Genomic DNA, 19836 nt, shown 5'->3' with positions numbered 1-19836 from the left:
TTGAGCATCAAACCTGCGAAGGCTGCGTCAAGGACTAAGTCCTCCTTATGGATTGTGCTCTACCCCTGCACCACCAGAGCACCCTGGTTGCATGGTACAGAATCTGTCCCTGGTCAGCTTGAGTCATGGTGTCAGACGTGGGATACAAATATGGTATTGAACTTAATTTTTTCAAGTAAAGTTAAAGTAAAAAGGTTCTTTAAGGAAAAGATTTGTAACTTTTTTGGGGCTGCAAACTAAGAATTTTGCAGCCCAAAATATTTAGTTTGGAACTACTTAAAAGTTTGAGTTGACTTTCTGTAGAATTAAGTCAAAGAGATTTTAAATGTTTATTAGAAGATACTAAATGATTTGAGTGACTTAAATTTGTCATGTTAAACCCCCTTATGAATTAAGTTATAAAAACTTAGCAAATTGAGATGGAAGGACTTAATAAATTGAGTTGGTCAGACATAGGATACGAAACTGGTATTGAACTCAATTGTTTTAAGTAATGTCAAAGTGAAAAGTTCCTTTAGGTTAAAGATTTGTAAGTTTTGAGTTAAATGAACACAAAAAAGTAAGTTGCCATAGCAAAATCAAAAGAATTAAGTGAAATTAATGTAAATAAGTCCATAAGACGAACTGCAGCCCAAATACACTTTTTAGACTGCAGTGTGTGTTGATGGACTAAACACTGACGTTGTATTCAGATTTTTGTTTGTAAAAAAAAAAAAAAAAAAACTCTGAAAACCGTGTGTCATTTTCCATCCATTAAGCAGATATGCATTACGCTGTTTGTTGTCCTCTTAATATGTAACGTTTTTAGCAGGAATCATGTTAGATGCAAACAGCAGAGCACAGTATACGTTCAGTCTGCTGGGGGCACCGCGCATTTTGGAGTCTGACCCGCATCGCCCGACAGATGACTTTGTAAGAGGAGACGTTCTCGTCCTCTGGGCCCGAAACTGTGTGCTGCTTTGGCCTGAATCAGCTCCATTAAAGAGGCCAACAGGCTATTAACCCCAGCATCAATACCTCACAGGTTCAGCGACGCTCCCAAAACCCATTCCAGCAGCCGGCCATAAACACCGGCCTTATTATAGCATCTCCTGGCCAGAGCAGCGAGCTCCGGTCGGCCTCGTAACAAAAGAGTCCTGAAGTCAACATTAACCCGGGTGGGACAGAGGCCAGAAACGAACAAGAGACAGAGTCGTGAGGACGCGGGAGCTAATGAACTGTTGCTCGGTTTTATGTTTCGGGGTTTAATTCCTGTCAGTGGGCTCCAAATGATTTCATTCAATTTCGTTTGGGGAATAAAAGTGGTTCCGGGCTGCTGGGTTTGTGCATCCAAATGGAAGATAAAGTGCACCGACTGAATCACATTGTGCCACATCAGTTCACCTCAATCATATTCCCTCCCCGGAACTCCTTCCAGCAGATTTTTTATTCATAAGCCCCTGGCTTAATCAACATTAGGCAAGGAGGTGTTGAAAGGAATAAAACAATTTACCGACTACCAATGCATTTGTCTCACAGCATGAATGCGACGTGACTGCAAATGGATTTTTTTATTTATTTTTTTTTAATTCACCAGCTTGCAAAGATAACATCACACTAAAATATGATCTGAGTTTTAGTATTTACAAAGCTATAGGGATCGTGCCGTAATCAGAGTTAAAGTGCAAACCGCGATGAGCTTCTCTGTGAGAGTAAACAAAGGAAGATTGTTTTAGATTAGAGGCTTATCGTGGAAGTGCAGCAGAAACGCCCCACTGAGAGGAACTATCACATCAGTCAAATCCCATCTTGGAATCTGACAAAAGTGACAACTGAGAAGAACACACGCGCGCGCGCGCGCATATGCACACATTTGAACTTGCATGAGACTCATTAATGATCTCAGCCCGGGGTGAAAGCAGAAACGGCGACACTGAGTGTAAGACGTTAATAAAAGCCTTTTGCAATAAATGTCACGAAGGGAGGAGGCGAGGGTGTCGGGCTGGTGATGTCACTCGTTTCCTCTTCCCTTTGGCAGGCTCGCGGTGTTTACCCAACACCCTCAGGTGCAGCGACTGAGGCGTCGCTAGGCAACCGCACCATCCCTGGCGCTGCTCTGCCTCTGGCACTCAAGAGGGAGCTTATGTGGACTTAACTCGGAAAAGAGCAGCAGGGCTGAGGAGCGGAAGGGAGGATTACCAGGAAAAATATTGGATTGGGCCGAGACACAAGGGCCGAGGCCTTACCTGAGTCCCCGCTGCCGTCGAACATCGACGCCCTGAGAGGCTTTCGGGGCTCGACGAGGTTCCCACACAACCAGAAAGAGACCCCGGTTTGGCTTTCTTCTTCTTGGCTTTTTTTTTTCTTTTTTAAATTATTCACAGCGAAGTCAATGATACAGGGTCACCGAGCAGACTGGGTGCTTAATGAGTAAAGGGAAATATAAGTGTTGAATGGTGAATGCTATTATAACCTAATGTTTAAGAGAACGACTCTGTCAGCAACAGATAAACCTTATATAGGGAATGAAATATTGCCATCTAGCGGTTACCGGATATATCTTCCTGAAGGAAAAGAAAAAGCTCCACATTGTTGGTTAGCACCCGCGAGTTGCTAACCAACTTGCGGGTTGGTTATATTATTTTAGTAATATGAACGTTGTGGTTTGGAAAGATTTCACTTTTATTTTTCAGGTCGATTAATCATCAGAGATCCACAGCTGTCAGAGTAACTTACATGCTCAGATAAACCTGAAATTACGGAAGAGTGGCAAGAAAACAAAATAAAATAAATAAAAATACTCCGAACTGCATGTTGCAGCTCTAAGAAAAAAAATGCTCTGGTCAGATAAGATGTGGCTAAGCTGGTAGAAAATATGTTAGTATTGTATATCAGTAGAACTGTACACCACATATCATATTTTTAATTCCAAACAGGAATGAAAACCCTGAACCCTTGTTCCACTTCACAATTGAGTGCCACTTATAGTTTTGGTCTATCAAAACAAAAACAAAAAAATCCCTATAATGTATATTTTTAGGCTTGTGGTGACAAAATCTGAGACATCAAAAAGACGGGAATCCTTTTTGTGAGCTGTGTAGCGTTCCTTTTTAATGGACACCATAGACACACACACACACACACACACACACACACACACACACACACACACACACACAAAAGAAAAAAGCTGCTCTGCTCCCAATCATTAGACCATCAGGCTGCTTTCCCAGTGGAAGAATGGGCCTAATCATTTCCAGCAAATGGTTTATTATGGCGAATGTCAGCAGCTGATGTGACAGCTGTTTCCAGTGCACTGTGCAGGGGCTGATAATGGGGACAGCCTTAAACAAGACGACTCAACAAAGAGTCGGACAGACTGGTAAGCAGGCTGTATGCGTGTGATTTCGTTCTGAGCCGAGTGATTGTTGCTGCGCTTCACACACGCACGCACACACACACACACGCACACACACTCCCAGGGGACGCATACAGTGAACTACAGGTGGTTTTACAGATGTTAAGGGTTTAGGTCCTTTGTGTTACAAAGCTTCGCAGTCCTTACAGACATACAGCACATATTTAGATGCTGCCCCCTGGTGAAAAACAAAGCAAAAAACCAATACATGGAATATGTAAAATCATCCTTTATTCAAACTTTTCAATAGAGAAATTTAGATTTTCTTGATGCAGTATGCGTAAATTTTCAATTCTATACAAAACCGTATGTAAAACTTTAGATGAAACATTTACAAATGTACAGGAAGAAACTTTAGTTTCTTAAGACAGAGACGCTAAAGACCTAAAGGGCTGTCCAGTAGCACACCAAAGTAGTAATGTCACATTACCGCTGTCAGTTTGCAACAGGAGTAAAAATGTGTGTTGGGAGGCTACAAAAATAGATTGAAAAAGAAGAAGTTTGGTATAGCAACAGAGGTTAGAAGCCTTAAAAAAACTATTAAAATTAGAAATTTTAAGTTTAAATCTAAAGAATAGATTAAAAATAAAGAACACCCAACTCTAAGCATCTGAAATCTAAAACGTCATTTCAAACATATCCTATTGTGGATGTACTTTTTAATTTTGTTTTTTTTTTTCAGCTCTAAGCAATAGAACACACTTGAAGCGTCACATAATAAATAAATAGCTAAACATTAATTTAAACTTTGATTTTTAGTAAATAAATACGATGGAAATTTTAAATATGCTGCAAGGTAATGGAGATGAACAGAGTGAGCTTACAGCAGGGTTAATTGTGTGAGAATGGTTGTATGGCTTATTCATAGTTAGGAAGGCAACTCAGCAGGTTACACAGTTTGCAGTTCAAACTAAAAATCAACACAAACTAGAACGAGATCATCATTCAAGAAAAACAAAACCTAAACAAACCGGTTGTCTAATACGACAAGTGATTTCCATAGCTTTAAAGCCTAGCTTGCATACGAATATTCAGAAAATAAACCAAACTATGATACAGTGCACAATTGTACATTATGTCTTTTGTTCACACAAAATAAAACCTTCATAAAACACGTTTTACTTTTGCACCATCTTGAAAGAAAAGGAGGTTTTAACAGGGCAGATAAAGGGGCATTAGTCAACGACTGCTCTGAAGGAAAGAGGCATCACTTGAGGAGGGAGGTAGAGAGGCCTTCCAGTATGGCTACGATTGTATTTTATGATAGCAGGTGCACCTAAAGAACCTTTAAATGCACCAAATATGTCGTCTCCTCTCCTTTTTACCCAAAGGAGTCTTTCTCTAGTGGCTGCGTTTTGGTCTCTCCACTCACATCGCTCCCTCTTCCCCCTCTAGTTCTACTCTCTCTCTGCCTCTCCCTCTTTCTCAAACATCAAGGCTATTTGAGAAAGCCCTTGTAGAGGAAATGAGAGCGACTGGTAAATCTCTCGTTCTCCAGGCAGAAGAGCAGGTCCCTGAGATTGACACGCGTGATGCGCTGTCGAGTGAGTCTGGAGCCCGAGGAACCAGCGGCGCCGGTTAAAGACGAGCCTGTTCCGGACCCCTGAAAGATGTGGAGAAGTTAAGGAAGAAGGAAACGGTGAGCGATGCTGACAGCGCATGACAAACATCTCTGTGTTTAGTGACGTTACAACTACAAACGTGCTAGTGCATGACTGTGCAAGTGAGTGGAAGAAGGACATAGTGTGCTACAAAAGTGAGTACACTCAATTACATTTTTGTACATACCTTATGTCTTTTCATTGGACAACATCTAAAATATGACACTTTGATGCAATGTAAAGCAGTCATTGTACAGCTTGTAGGGTTTCTGCAGGTTTTTACCAACTCAAATTTAAGACTTTTCAAGACTGTACTGCAAGACCTGTATCACGACAGAAATGTATGAACATCGTCCAATTGGTGGTAAATTTCCACTTACCCATAACGGATGCAAAAAGCTAGCAAGATAGCAAGTGTACATTAGCTGTGAGTTACCAGAAGCCTCAACAGTGAAGTCACAGAATGCAAAGAAGATGTCTGAGTGCAACTCAGACTTTTGCCTGAGATTTAACTCTGCTGCTAAGACACAATTTAAGACATGTGACTGTTATATTAAAGGCCATATTACATTTTTGCAAGACATTTTAAGGTCTTCATTTTAGATACATGAATTTAAGACTTTTTAAGGATGCGCAGACACCCTGGTTTGTATAACAGCGCATTTTATCCCCAGAAACTGATGCTGCCACCAAAAAACAGTATGAATACTTTTGCAGGACTTTGGAATCATTCCCTTTATTATCTAAGGTCTTCATATTTTTGAGAGCAAATGGAGCTACAATAAAGCATTAAATATATCTGCTGTATGTGTAACACATCCATATAATACATGAGTCTCACTTTCTGAAATGAATGACAAAAAAAACAATGAACTTTTTTCATGATACTCTGCTTTTTCAAGCTTTTACTTGTACAACAGAGTATCAGAGAGCAAACTGAGGCTTTCCCAGGGTTAGAGCCTGCATGTTCTTCTGAGCACACTTCCACCCACGGTCCAAAGACAAGCAGATTACACTGATCAACGATGAGCGAGGGAGCTCGTAAAGACCGTTAGCTCAACCAAAGCGAATGATTATGTTGGCAAAGCAGAAGAGAAGTAAAACCATTTAAAGGAGATAGAAGGTAATAAAAAAGGTATGTTTAAACGCCTTTTAGTGCGAGGTGAGAAGTCAATGTGAATATTTTGCAGTTTTAAAAAAAGTGACACCTCTCCAAGTATGCCATAAAGCGTTAGCTGTAACATTAAACTGCACTAAAAGCAGTAGGAAGGGAAAACTCTCAAAGGCCAATGAACAGTTTCCTCAAAAAAAAAAAGTTTTTCTTCACAAGAACGGGGAGTATAAAGGATGACAGTCTAAAATGAATGCACCATTTCATTAGACGTACGTGGATCAAACTTGTTATAATGCGATGTGTGTTTACAGGAGTCAGCTGACGGTTGCAGTGAGAACAGAGCTCTGCTTGACCTCATGAGAGCAGTCGCTCTGCAAGTTTCTCTGCTCCAGCAGTTGGTGAGGACCGCCAGTGACAGCTGGTGACAAACTCAGCTTTCTATCACCAACACGGCCACCGAGAAGCAGGCTCGACTCTCACCGCTAACATTTGTAACCATTAACAAAAAGAATGTTTCAAACAGGAGCTATAAATACACTCTGTGACTCCCAGAAAGGATCTGTTAACGACAGTGCCTTGCTAAAGTATTCATATCTCTTTTTGTAACGTTTTAATCACATTACAACCTGAAATTGTGATGCGGTAATCCTGTCACGACAAGCAATAAATCAATTCATTACACACTAAATAAAAAATGACCTTGATAATTTCGACTTGAACAATAATCTTTAAAAAGACACTTCCCTTTTAATATTGTTGAAAAGCCGCCATTTTGAAAAACACTGGAAACATTTGACATTCACTATGAAGTAGTTAGTTTGCACTTTTTTTGTCATATAAAAATTCTACCTGGCTCTTTTGTCTGTTTTCCCTGCCCAAGAGAAATGATTAATATTTTTTGAAATGGTTCCAGATGCTTCATAATCTATTTTAATTATTGTTGTCTCGGTTGTTTTGTTTTTAGTTATTTTGGATTTTTAAAATGTTTTCCAGTCCCAGCGTCAAATGTTCTTGATTTTTGAGATGGTGTCCGTGCATTAGTATGTCATTATTATCATTATATTAGTTAAAAATGTTCTCAAAATGACAATGTTGTTTATCACAATACTTTCTGGCTTCATTTATGGTCCAGCAAAATTTGTTGTTGTGACAGAAATATAATAGGCCAACACAAAATTGGACATAATGGTAAATGGTAGGAGAAATGATGATTAAGTTCACAAATGTATCAAAACTTGATTGTCCACCAAGACTGGGCAAGGGAAATATTAATCGGAGAAGAAGTCAGATGGGCCAATATAACTCTGGAGCAGCTGCATTTGTCCAATCCACAAATCTGGTCATTTTGAAAGATGGGCAAAATAAAAGCACACAAAGTCCTCCAAAACACTCCACATTTTAAAGACTAGAGGAAACATACCTCAAAAGACCTGCAACTGAAAGCCATGCATCGTTTTTACAATGATCAATGTCAATTACGTGATACATTTTGTTTACTAGATGTTATTTAAATGCATAAAAGTTTTTGACTTTGAGTAAAAGTTTAAGTGCTCTAAATATTTGTTGCGAGACACTGTGTGACGGCCGAGCTGTGCTGTCAAATAATAACCAAAACATGCAATTACAGAATATTATCCGACTAATCCTTTTTAGTTTTTCCCTGATGTTGCGCTAATAAAAACAGGACAGGTGGAAAAAAAAATAGAGAGAGAGAGAGATGACCCAGAATCCTAACGCATCCGGCCCTGGCTGCTGCAGGTGCACAGGCATAAATTGTGCAAACATTAATTACCGTCTTCATTGTTACCTCAGCTGAAGCAGATGAGGATGGAGAATCCAGGTTCTTCTTCTTCTTCCTGGGCCCAATGGCTGCCAAAGCAGTCAGGTTGGCCTCCCTCTGTCTCATCTGAGCCAGCTCCTGCTGCTGCATCTGGACAACACACACAGAAACACACACACACACGCTCACCAAAAACTGAATCAGTCGTAAACGTGACAGAGAGACCTGCAGACCGTGCTCCGCCTCAACTCGTACCTCTTTCGCCTTCTGTTTCAGACGCAGCTGCTCCGGATCCTCTTGCCGCGCTCGGGACTGAAAGGCCGACATGAAGAACAGTCGCTGTTTATTTAAGACACTTCAATTGGCAGTTTGACGTCAACAGCAAAGCATAGAGAATAAGATACTGCTTACATAACCGTGCAATAACTAGGGAAAAAAAAAATCCAGAACATGTGTTAAATTAACTGTTTATGGTAAAGACAGAAATGCAACAGGCGGCACAAAACGACAACAAGCAGACATACAGTCTGTGGTAAATAATGACAATAACAGGTTTCATTTTCTGAAGTCACTTTGATCTACTTGAGCATGCGATTGAGAATCTGTGGAGATTAGGGTTATGGCAAAGAGGCCTTTCAACAAGAAAAAAAGTTAGAGCGTATCACCACAAATTAATGCTGTACATACCAACAAATTGGGGATTATCAGAAGGATTGCCCTGATGATTACAGACAAGACTTTTCATAGTAAAAAAGGAAAACAACAACCCCAAAATGTATATATTTTTAGATTGATACTCCCTTTTGAGAGACGGCCGCCTCGACCTCTATCAGAAACAACTCTCTGAGTATTAAGACAGTCATTTAAAAACAAAATAAGCCAGGTGTATAGATAACTATCAGCTGAACTTTAGACTCTACAGTACAAGTCCTTCACAAAAAATTAGCATATTGTGATAAAGTTCATTATTTTCCATAATGTAATGATAAAAATTAAACTGTCATATATTTTAGATTCATTGCACACCAACTGAAATATTTCAGGTCTTTTATCGTTTTATTACTGATGATTTTGGCATACAGCTCATGAAAGCCCAAAATCCCTGTCTCAAAAAATTAGCATATCATGAAAAGGTTCTCTGAACCTGCAGTTAACCTCATCATCTGAATCAACAAAGTAACTCTAAACACCTGCAAAAGATTCCTGAGGCTTTTAAAAAACTCCCAGCCTGGTTCATTACTCAAAACCACAATCATGGGTAAGACTGCTGACCTGACTGCTGGCCAGAAGGCCATCATTGACACCCTAAAGCAAGAGGGTAAGACACAGAAAGAAATTTCTGAATGAATAGGCTGTTCGCAGAGTGTTGTATCAAGGCACCTCAGTGGGAAGGAAAAAGTGTGGCAGAAAACCCTGCACAACGAGAAGAGGTGACCGGACCCTGAGGAAGATGGTGGAGAAGGGCAGATTCCAGACCTTGGGGACCTGAGGAAGCAGTGGACTGAGTCTGGAGTAGAAACATCCAGAGCCACCGTTCACAGGCGTGTACAGAAAATGGGCTACAGGTGCTGCATTCCCCAGGTCAAGCCACTGTTGAAACAGGAACAGCGGCAGAAGCGCCTGACCTGGGCTACAGAGAAGCAGCACTGGACTGTTGCTCAGTGGTCCAAAGTACTTTTTTCAGATGAAAGCAAATTTTGCATGTCATTCGGAAATCAATGTGCCAGAGTCTGGAAGAAGACTGGGGAGAAGGAAATGCCAAAATGCCAGAAGTCCAGTGTCAAGTACCCACAGTCAGTGATGGTCTGGGGGGCCATGTCAGCTGCTGGTGTTGGTCCACTGTGTTTTATCAAGGGCAGGGTCAATGCTGCAGCTATCAGGAGGTTTTGGAGCACTTCATGGTCCATCTGGTAAAAAACTTTATGGAGATGAAGATTTAATTTTTCAACACAACCTGGCACCTGCTCACAGTGCCAAAACCACTGGTAAATGGTTTACTAAACTTTATCACAATATGCTAATTTTTTGAGAAGGACCTGTATATGGATATACCTGTAGGGCTGAACAAATTAATCAATAATCGTCAACTAATTTAGTAATCAATTAATTACTTTTTACATAAACGTAAAGTCTTAAAGCCCTAAAACTAAGATGAATCAATTTCAGACATTAAGTCCTCACAGAAATCCTGGACAGTTGAAATCGTTCTCAACAAAACAGCAACAACCAGAAGTCTTCAAATGTAAACTTTGAAACGCAGAGAGGGTTTGTTTTCTTTAAGCTTACTCTTCTAGAGCTGAAAGTTTTTTACACATTCTGGCTTCAACAAACTAAAATCTATGAATCATTACTTATTTAATGTCATGTGGTTAAATCTGACGTGAAAAATTCAACCCAAATACCAATTAGGACGCTTGCTGACAGCGGGCTCCCTGTTGTCGAGTCATAAATCAATCCCGACCGACCCTGGGGTCAAACCGTACGGCGCTCTCGAGTCAACTGAAAAGCTATTGAGTGACTAAAACATCGTATGTAGGCAAAACATTAAGGCTGTTTATGGTGAACACAAAAATGTAACAAGCGGCTTAACATGTGTGTTAATGAAGAAAAGCTTCATTCTTTATTCTTTTTTTCATTCTTTAGATTCATTACGGCGTACCTTAGCTGCCTTCAGCAGGATCTCCCTCTCCTGCTCTTCCTTTCGCTGCTTCTCCAGTTGGTCGAGCTGCTCGAAGTACTTCAGCTGAGCCCGAACGTCGCTGCTCTGCTCATAGCTGTCATCCTCCTGCTAAAAGACGCCATCGATACAATGCTAAATCAGAAGTCAATGATGAACATACCGGTAATCATTTTAAAGCCGTATTATGTTTTCTTCCATTTATGGCACAATCAAGTAACTGTACTGCCTTCAGTCATGTAAAAAAAATAAAATAAATTGACATAATTTAACGCCTTGAAATTGGGCCTCCGTCTTTTTAAGAAGATCCTGCTTTTTTCTGAAACTCCTCCTTCAGGAAGTCATCACAACATGGCTCCTCTGTTAACCCTTTAACAACGTTTTTATCAGCGTTGAACTGAGAAGGAGCTTGTATCATTATACAAGCTCAGCAGTTCTGCCAGGTGTTTGCTAATTGCTGCTGGCTAGTCTGAAGGAGCTGAGTGAGAAAGTCACAGGGGAGGGCTGATCTACATCTCTGAGGAGGGACGGCTAGGTCCATCCATGCGCTTTGTACAGCTAAATGAACAGTCCATGGGAGATTAAAGGATTTCTCTAACATGCATGGAAGAATAAAGGCAACACTCCCAGTATGTTTATGATGAGCTGTCTTAAAGGGGCAGCTCAAAGAAGCTGCCTCTTTGAGAAATCTGGTGGAGATGCAGCATTAATCTTCTATGCCCTGCTAATGTTGAACAAACTGAGTTCCTTTAAATCAAGGCCAAAAAGCTAAAAAGTTGCTTTCATTAATGGTAAATGGAACACTGATCAACATTTTTTATGTGTAACGGTGATTTTGATGACGGCATCTGACAAAATGACGTGGTTATGTTTCATAATCGGTTCTATATTATGATGTAAGGCACTTTGAGCTGCCTTCTTGATGAAATGCGCTCTGCTAATCAGCTTGATTTGATGTAATTCATCAACAAACCTTGAAGTTGATGTTTTTCTGTTGAGCTACTTGGGAGACTTTTTCAAGTAAGTTCAGAAGTCGATGCTGGGTGGCATGGGAGACGTAATTCACCACCTCGGTGCCAAGCTCCGTGACGCCATACTTCATACCTGGAGAACGAAAGAAAATGAGAGACTGACTGACCGGAGGCCCTCGTTCGGTCAGGAAGGACCAGAGCCTCACCGATCTCCAGCATTCTCCTCTGCAGCAAGGCGTAAGAGAGGAAGGCCTCGTCCTTGCAGGAATGCGTCACTGCGCCGACGAGTCCGGAGTTAGTTGCCAGGATGTTAGCGCTCTCCTCTGATAGGTTCACTCCCGCCATGGAGGCCACGTCGTTGATGTCGTCGTCATCTCTGCTGACGAAGAAGCAGACGTGTTGTGGTTGCAGTGTCTGGCAGTCAACATTATTGTTCGGCAAGACTGATTTGCTTTTTCTGCAATAATTTTACATGCATCTCTCTTCACAAAATTAGATTGATACAGAACTGTTTGTGATGGCGAGTGCAGTTATGTATGCCGATTGGAAATCTCCACATGTTGTCATGTCACATCAGCAAACTTTATAGTGTATTTTATTTAGATTTAATGTGATAAGTTAGTATATAATTTGACCTGGAAGGCCATTTAAATATGGATTAGCATTTGAAAAGTCAGTCCTCTTTACTAAACATGGTGGTGGCAGGATCATGCTGTGGGAATGTTTTTCTTCAAATTGGTCAAAGTTGATAGGAAGATGAATGAAGCTAAATGCAAAACAATTATAGACTAAAACTCGTTTAGGGTCGCAAATGACAATTTAACAATATTTAATAAATACCTGCAATAGAAAGTTTGTGGTTAAAGAACAATCATTTTTATTTTTGCTTTAAAACTAAAAAAAAAAACATGAAACACACACAAAAAGAGGATTGATACATGCCTTTTCTACGGATGCTGTTTTCTGGACAATAATTTAAAAGTTTCAAATGCAATAATTAGTGGAAAGTATTGAAGGGGGCTAAATAAAGATGTGTGAGACACTTTTCAGATTTTCATTTACAAAATTAATTCTGAAACATGTATATTTTTCCTTCGACTTTACGAATGTGTCCCATTATGGCCATTCATGTTGGCCTATTATATTAAACAGTTGGATCTGTAGTTTTCTATCACTTTGGGTTCATCTTTGTATACGAACTTGAAAACATCACCAACTTCTGTGCAAGACTCATTTAACAAAAGAGTTTGGGTGATGAAAAAAAATAAAAGAGAGAGTTTCTACTGCCTGAAGAAGTCAGCAGAAATCTTATGACTGACGGTGCCTTTTCATTTTAGGACCAAATCGAAAATAATAATTTGCGGGTTTTGACTCGACACTTTTTTGAAAATGCTCAAAGGGCGTCTGTGCTTTTCGCAAGGCACGAAGCCAAGAGCAGAAAAAGAGATGAAGAGTCTCACTTGAAAGTGCCACCCGCTTCTTTCAGCTTGTTCTTCTGTGCCTGCGTCAAAGCAACGGCGGAGACTTGCCTGGAAACAAGTGTCACCTCGGGTCTCAGTTGAACCGCTGCAATGTGTGTAGCAGATGGGGATGGGGGAGAAATGACAGAATAAACTACGTGGATGCAGAAGGACACAGAAACAAAAACAACGGAGTTGTCAGGGTGACGCCTCACCTGGCTGCAGCTCTTTCAGCTGCACTTGCTGCTGTCCCACCATGATGCGACCCGGGGTTTGATTCCGCAGAGCCATCATGGGGGCTGTGGGTAAAGTTACCTGAGGTCTCAGCATTGCTCTTTGCTGCTGAGGCTGGAGAACCTGGGGGGATTTAATACCCATACATTATAACCAGATTAAATGGCAGCTATTGATTCCATCCAACGCACATGGATCAAAAGGCATGTGGTGTTTTTCCTCCCCATTTCAAACTTAGAATCCAGAAAAACTACCTTGGCAACTACGTTTTAGACTCCTATTCTTCCAACCCAGAAAAGGAATTAGACCAGAGGATACTTACTTATACTTATCTACCAACCCTGAATAGGAGTATCTAGTTTATATACTTTGGATCAACATTAGCAGACAACTTTCTAGACTGATGTTCTTCCAACCCAGAAATGGATTTAGACCGGAGGATACTTAGCAACCCTGAACAGGAGCAACAAGTTTACATACTTTAGATCAGTGGTGTCAAACTCATTTTCATTTTGGGCCGTATCGAAAATCTGAATGTTCTCAAAGGGCCGGTTGTTCTAGAATATATTGATAAAAAACATTAAATTGTTAAAATATTAATAAATAGATGTTTCAGCATCCAATAAGTGTTTCTTAAAGTGAAATTATGTTGAACATCCTTTCACACTGATCAGCCGAACTTTGTGATTGTTTTTGTGTTTTTTTGCAATCAAAATCATAGATTTTTTAGTGATAATATAGGAATATTTGTCAGAAAATTTTACGATATTTGAGCTAATATATGATGTTAAATGTAACTTTTTATTAATTGCTGTATCAGTCACATATATAACTTTACATCAAGTGAGGTTAAATTAATGTTTTTGGCCAGTTTTGAGAAAAAATGTCAGTAAAATAAGAATAAATGTGGGGATCTGTTGATTTTGTGTGAATTTTGCGCATTTGTGAAAAACTGGAGGGACTTATTGATGTAATCTGGAGTCTGGAGGGCCACATAAAAAGCTATGGCGGGCCAGATTTGGCCCCCGGGCCTTGCGTTTGACACATGTTCTTTAGATCAACATTAGATACTTTTTCTTCTTTTGCTCTTTCCTTTGGTTTATTTTGTTTGTATTCCTTTTAACTCCTGTAAAGCACGTTATATTGTCTTGTTGCTGAAAATGTGCTACGTACCATTACCTTTCCAAACTACTTAACAAATAACATTTAAAAAAAATGCACAGTTGTAATTCTGGACCTATCAGACGATTATACAGTGATGAGTAGAGATTTTCCATACGTTTTTGTAGTTTACTTCTCCCACCCCCAGCAGTGCACCGACCACTCTCAATAAAACTAACTATTCTCCACCCCCCTTCATTTTGTGTGGCCTGTTTAACTCGGCTTGATTCTAGATGATGGAAAGAACAGCTTCAGGGAGAAACTGTTTCATTAAAGGCGAGCGGCGAAGACGAGCACAAACACAAGTTAAACATAGAAAATATCACATTCAACAATGTTTCTAAAATGGGGAAACATTTATATGGCGGCATCCTAGATTTAACACTGGTGCAGATTGTCATAGTGTAAAAATAATTAACTGTAGCAAGCTGTAGTTACATTGTTCCGGTTTGTTAGGATTAAGAAGCTACTCTACTTGAAGTTTTCTGCAATGCAAGAATACTAAAGATTTGAGAAATTACATGCCTTTTTTTTCCATTTACACAAATGTGAGACACTTAATGCTTTGGATCTGAAATGATTTAGGGCTCTTTTTTCTAGAAAATGTGACTATTTTATTTTTATCATTAGCTATTTCATATTTTTGCACTTTTAATAATGATAAACAAATTTTGGCACGAATGGCAATAAGATTGAACATGATAGTTTTTTGCCGACACTTACATTTGAGTCGACACGGTTCATTGACAATCATAACAGTGTGGAATGACTTCCTTCAGGTTTTACACTTTAACTGCTATGAAACATTGAGATTAACGCTGCGCATCGTTACCAGTGACGTCGTCTGTCCCTGACTGACTGTTGGCTGAAGTTGGGGTCTGCTGCCTGGAGTCGTGAGGCGGGGGCCGGGGCTGCCCAGGACCACCGTGGTGCAGGTGGCTGAGGTGGAGGAGACGGCCACCGAGGCCGGCTGAGGAAGCTGACTCTGCTGGATGAAGGCTGCTGAGTCTGGGGTGAGCTGCCTCAAGGCCGGGAGGCTTCTCTACCAAATTAATAAAAGTTGCCAAATGATTTAAGGTGAAGCCGCAGCATAGTAACAACCTTAAAGTGTGCTGCTGTTGGCTGAAAGCTTTAAACGTGACAGAATGACATGGGCGTTCTCACCTTCAGGAAAGGCACTAGGTATGGTTGGGGGGAGGAGTTAAGCTCTTTGTACAATCTGCTGGTGAACTCTTCAGCTTCCAGCTTGTCTTCCTGGGAAAACATCAAAAATCTAAGGGCTTACATTTACGTGAATATACTTTCTTTCTTTGTTAGTGTCTCTGGGAATCTTGTCCAATTGCAAATGTAAATGTAAAGTTGTCACTGTGTGAAGCACACTCACCAGCAGGTCTTTGACCAGCTCCCTCACAGTTGCTGCAGTCTCTGTGGACTGTTTCCCGCTGGATGCCAGCTTGATCAGTGTAGACAGGAAGTTCTTGCATTTCTTTACATTCTCCATTGTCTCCTATGGCAAACAGAAACAATCCGCATTTTAAACAAGCCTGAAGTCTCAAATAACAATGGTGTACGTCACAGGACAGGCGATTTTTGCAAAATAATCAGTGTGCATGGCCAAATTTACACGGATGTGAGCCCTTGGGCTGGAAAACGTTTGATGGTGGGTTTAATACATCTGTTGACCAGTAGCTCCTGGTTGTTGCCCAAAAAATAAAAAACAAACAGAAAAATGCTATTACTTTATCATTCGTTAATACTTGAGTACTGTTTATATTCATAAAGAAAACCCCAAAATATTATTACAACTCACTTGATGTGGGCCTATGACTCTTACATATAGTAAATGGTTGTAAAACACATGCGTTCATAAAAAAGTAAATAAAAATGTGTGCAACTTCTTACCCATCCATAAAGAAATTGGAGCCCTGGACTACTACCCCTATAAGCCCTTTTGAAAGAAGTGTTTGAAGTGAGCACTTCTTACTTTGCTCACAGTTACAGAGGTAACCGTGGTCCCAGGTGTTGGAGTGAGCATATTAGGGGCCAGTCCTGGCACTGTGGCCCCTACGGAGCTCTGGGAAGAGACAAAAACAAACATGCGGCTTAAAAAATTAACCAGAATAAAAGACTGTAGAGGACCACCTCAGAACTTTGAAGTCCTAGTTGGTTAGAAATATATTTTATTACGCACAGCAGGTAAAATGCTCCACAGAGCAAACCAGACATGTTTAATAATAATAATAATAATAAACTTTTTTTTCTTTTTTACTATTTTGCATGAAAGATCCTTTTTTTTTCTTCGCAATTTTGTTTCTGGGAAAAACCCCACTGCAGCCTGATGGTGCAGTACTGCATTTAGTTTAATAATTACATAAATATGTATATATTCACACATATTGTATCAATGCAAAAGCAGAATGCAAATTAGCAGTTTTGAGCCATGCATTGCACATAGCAATAATTTCTATTGGATAGAATGCATAATAAATATGTTATGCTGTAATTACATAAATACACATTAAGAGCTTTGGTTTGCTTAAAGAGAGCACAATACATTGGTAAAGTATCCACATCCCCTGACCTTTTCATATTTTGTCATTTTACAAACTTCTATAATGTATTTTTGCACAACACAAAGTACTTCATTATCGTTAAACGGAAGGAAACTGATAATGGATTTTACATCTATTTACAAATGAAAGTCTAAATTGCGGTTTGCATTTGTATTTATCCATTTTTACGTTGATGACCTCTACATTAAATTCAGCCATCAGTAACAGTGTGGAATGACTTCCTTCAGGTTTTACACTGTAACTGCTATGAAACACTGAGATTAACGCTGCGGTTATTGTGAAGGTGGTTATTGCCTTCACAATAACCGCCATTAAGTCCAGTTTCTCCAAGTCTTAAACATCTAATGAAACGCAGTCAGAAGAGCAACTGTTTAAAGTACCAACGTATTGGAGTTCCACAAAGTCCATTTGAGACTCTATAACAAGACTTGACAGCTGAAGTTCAGAAAATCTGACTGATACTGAGCCACTTTGCAAAGAAAAACTATCTTTTTTTTTTAAGTTCTTAGATGTGCAAAGTATTTTGTTTGTGAAAAATGTCAAGTAAATTCTAGGTACGAGGTTCCAGGTCTGCAGTTTTACGGCAAATTACATTAATAAAATGGTAAATTTGAAGTGCAAATGAGACATCAAGAACTAAATCCTTTGCTTATAGGCCTGGCGATTATAATACTTAATATAAATCAAAGTTTAAAGCATCATATTATTAAAAGAGAACACGTTTGTAGAATCCTGTACACACCGACAGGATAGGCGCTCTGTGAAGAGCAGTGGTTGCAGCGAGTGATACTGGGGGCGGACAGCCTGGTCGGATGATGGTGCCCGGAGATACTTGTCGGCTGATGATTGTAGTTCCAGGAGCCTAAAAAAATTTAAGTAATTACAGACTAACAAGCTAGACTGTTTTAACAGTTTCCTTCTAGATTAAAATATAGTTTCCTGAAACCCCAAACCGAAAATACCTGTGCCACAGACACATTTGTTGGCGTGGTGGTCCGAGGTACCATGCCTCCCTGCGCCTGCGCTTGCATTTGGGCCAGAGTCTGCTGAGGAATCACCAACAGCTGCCCGCTCTCGCTGCGCACTAGCACCATACCTGAAGTGAAACAGAAAGCTGTGTGAGAGCAACAGCAAAAAACTTATAAAGATATTTTATGCTTTATTTTTGTGTGAATTATGATGGGCTGCTTCACTGATTTTTTTTTATTTATTATTCTGTAAAGCACTTTGTAACATTTGTTTATACAAATAAAGTATTATTATATGTGTTAATTTTAAAGACAAGCGTTATAGTTACAGTTCATAAATTTGGGAAACTTACATAATTAGTTTTCTGTTTAAACTTGCAACAACTTATAAAATGCTAAATGACAGCTCAACCTCACTTACCCGGGGGTATCTGGATGTTGTGTACACTGGGCTGTCCCGGAGAGGTCTGTGGGAGCCTGGGAGCCAGCATCTGGGTCGTGATCCCGGGAGCACCTGCGGCTGCCATGCCAAGAGATCTGGGAGCACTGATGGAGCTGGGGGCGGCGGCGGCAGCAGCGGCGGCGGCGGCAGCGGGCTGCGGTACTGACTGGATTATCGTTGTTGGCGGCTCTGCTTTAATGATGTGCGAACCTGTGCTGACGGGCTGCCCATTGTTTACCGGCGGATTTTGCGTGCCAATACCCGTCTGATTCAATGCATTAGCAGCCACGGCGGAACTCGCGGTACTGCTGCCGTTCAAAGTTGTGCCCGACCCGGCTGTTTGCATAGGCGGCCTGACAAGTGTCACCGTGGGTCCTGCTGCTTGGCTCGCAACAGAAACACCGTCCGAATTCATTAGCGGCGTCTGAATGACACTGTTTGACGAGGGGGGCAATGATACGCCGGTCAGCCCTTTTGACAGCACTGCTCCGGTGCTGACAGCCGCTGCTGATATCACAGTGCTGCTGCTGCTGTTGTTGTTACCAGTGCCACTTGTCGCTTTCGCCCCCTCCAGAGGGGCAACGCTTCCTGAATTGTGAAAGTTCATAGTTTGGCTCCCATTAAAAGTCTGCACAGGGTATGAAGATACTTTCCCCGGCTGGTTAGAGGGGAAACTTATACCGTCACCGACAACAAGTGGTTTTCCCGGCTCGTGTCCCCTTTTGGTGTCGGTGCTGCCTGTCGATGCGTCCATGGCTGAACCATTGGGAACTCGCTAAGCGGAGACCCCCCTCTGCACTTCAACTAGTTTAACCGGGAGTAACACACGCTCGAATGTGATGGGGGAAGACTACTGTACGTCTGTTGCTTTTCTCTGCCAACTCCGGCGCTTGCTTCTCGTTTGTTCTCAGAGAACAAATAAGGAAAACAATATTAGTAGTTACAGCGTACCTGCTTTAGCAACCGTCTTGACCAAGTCCCAGCTGGACATTAGCTCGAGCTACCCCCCCGTCCCGGAACTATAGCCATGTAATTAACGGCTGCCTCGTGCCAACTCAAACTAATAAACAAGGACAGCTGTGACTCTACAGACCGTGGAGGATAGCAAACTACCGCTTTATTCTCCCCCGTCTGTGAAAAGAGTTCATCCAGCAGACTGGGGCCAACCGCCATCTTCGCACTCCTGCGAGCTTGTGAAAAGTGAGGTACTTACTAACTGACGTGCGCCTGCGTACAACGGCCAAAAGTCCACAGACTGAGGAGTTCTCTGAACGGTGATTGGCTGCTCTGCCTGCTAAAAGGCGGTACCAATGGCTTCAGCTGTCATTCCGGGAGAAGTAGAAGAGGGTATAACATCTCACCGGGACGATATGTTTTCACCGAATTTTTCATACTACAAAGCATACTTTGTCTTAAACTACAGATAATCCTTTTCAGAATTCAATCCTGTGACCTTTG

General features: G+C 40.8%; 1 protein-coding gene and 1 long non-coding RNA gene across 4 annotated transcripts; one reads left to right on the top strand and one right to left on the bottom strand.

Moving 5' to 3' along the window:
- The first annotated feature begins 726 nt into the window (after positions 1–726).
- LOC103465089 (uncharacterized) lies at positions 727–10851 on the top strand. 2 transcript variants are annotated; one of them, XR_014087642.1, is made up of 4 exons: positions 727–2311; positions 4896–5036; positions 6424–6510; positions 10536–10851. It is a non-coding gene; the product is annotated as an uncharacterized LOC103465089 (long non-coding RNA). The 2 variants fall into 2 exon arrangements; XR_014087641.1 differs by lacking the exon at positions 10536–10851 and having other exon boundaries at positions 731–2311; positions 6424–6697.
- LOC103465090 (transcription initiation factor TFIID subunit 4-like) lies at positions 3612–19789 on the bottom strand. Of its 2 annotated transcripts, none has more exons than XM_008409641.3 (15): positions 18358–19789; positions 17931–18064; positions 17711–17830; positions 16380–16469; positions 15780–15902; positions 15560–15649; positions 15228–15437; positions 13216–13357; positions 13001–13106; positions 11747–11919; positions 11543–11673; positions 10552–10680; positions 8148–8204; positions 7920–8042; positions 3612–5000 (listed from the first exon to the last, which is right to left on the bottom strand). In XM_008409641.3, the coding sequence occupies exons 1-15, from the start codon at positions 19130–19132 to the stop codon at positions 4836–4838; spliced, it is 2568 nt and encodes an 855-aa protein (XP_008407863.2). In that variant the 5' UTR covers positions 19133–19789; the 3' UTR covers positions 3612–4835. The 2 variants fall into 2 exon arrangements, with proteins under 2 accessions (XP_008407863.2, XP_008407864.2); XM_008409642.3 differs by having other exon boundaries at positions 11747–11916; positions 18358–19787.
- Between the last annotated feature and the right edge of the window lie 47 nt (positions 19790–19836).

This window comes from Poecilia reticulata, chromosome 5, assembly GCF_904066995.2.
Source record: "Poecilia reticulata chromosome 5, P_reticulata-male-v2, whole genome shotgun sequence".
Classification (NCBI taxonomy): Eukaryota; Metazoa; Chordata; class Actinopteri; order Cyprinodontiformes; family Poeciliidae; genus Poecilia; species Poecilia reticulata.
Note: the sequence above shows the minus strand (reverse complement) of the source record. Positions and strands in the feature narration are given on the sequence as shown.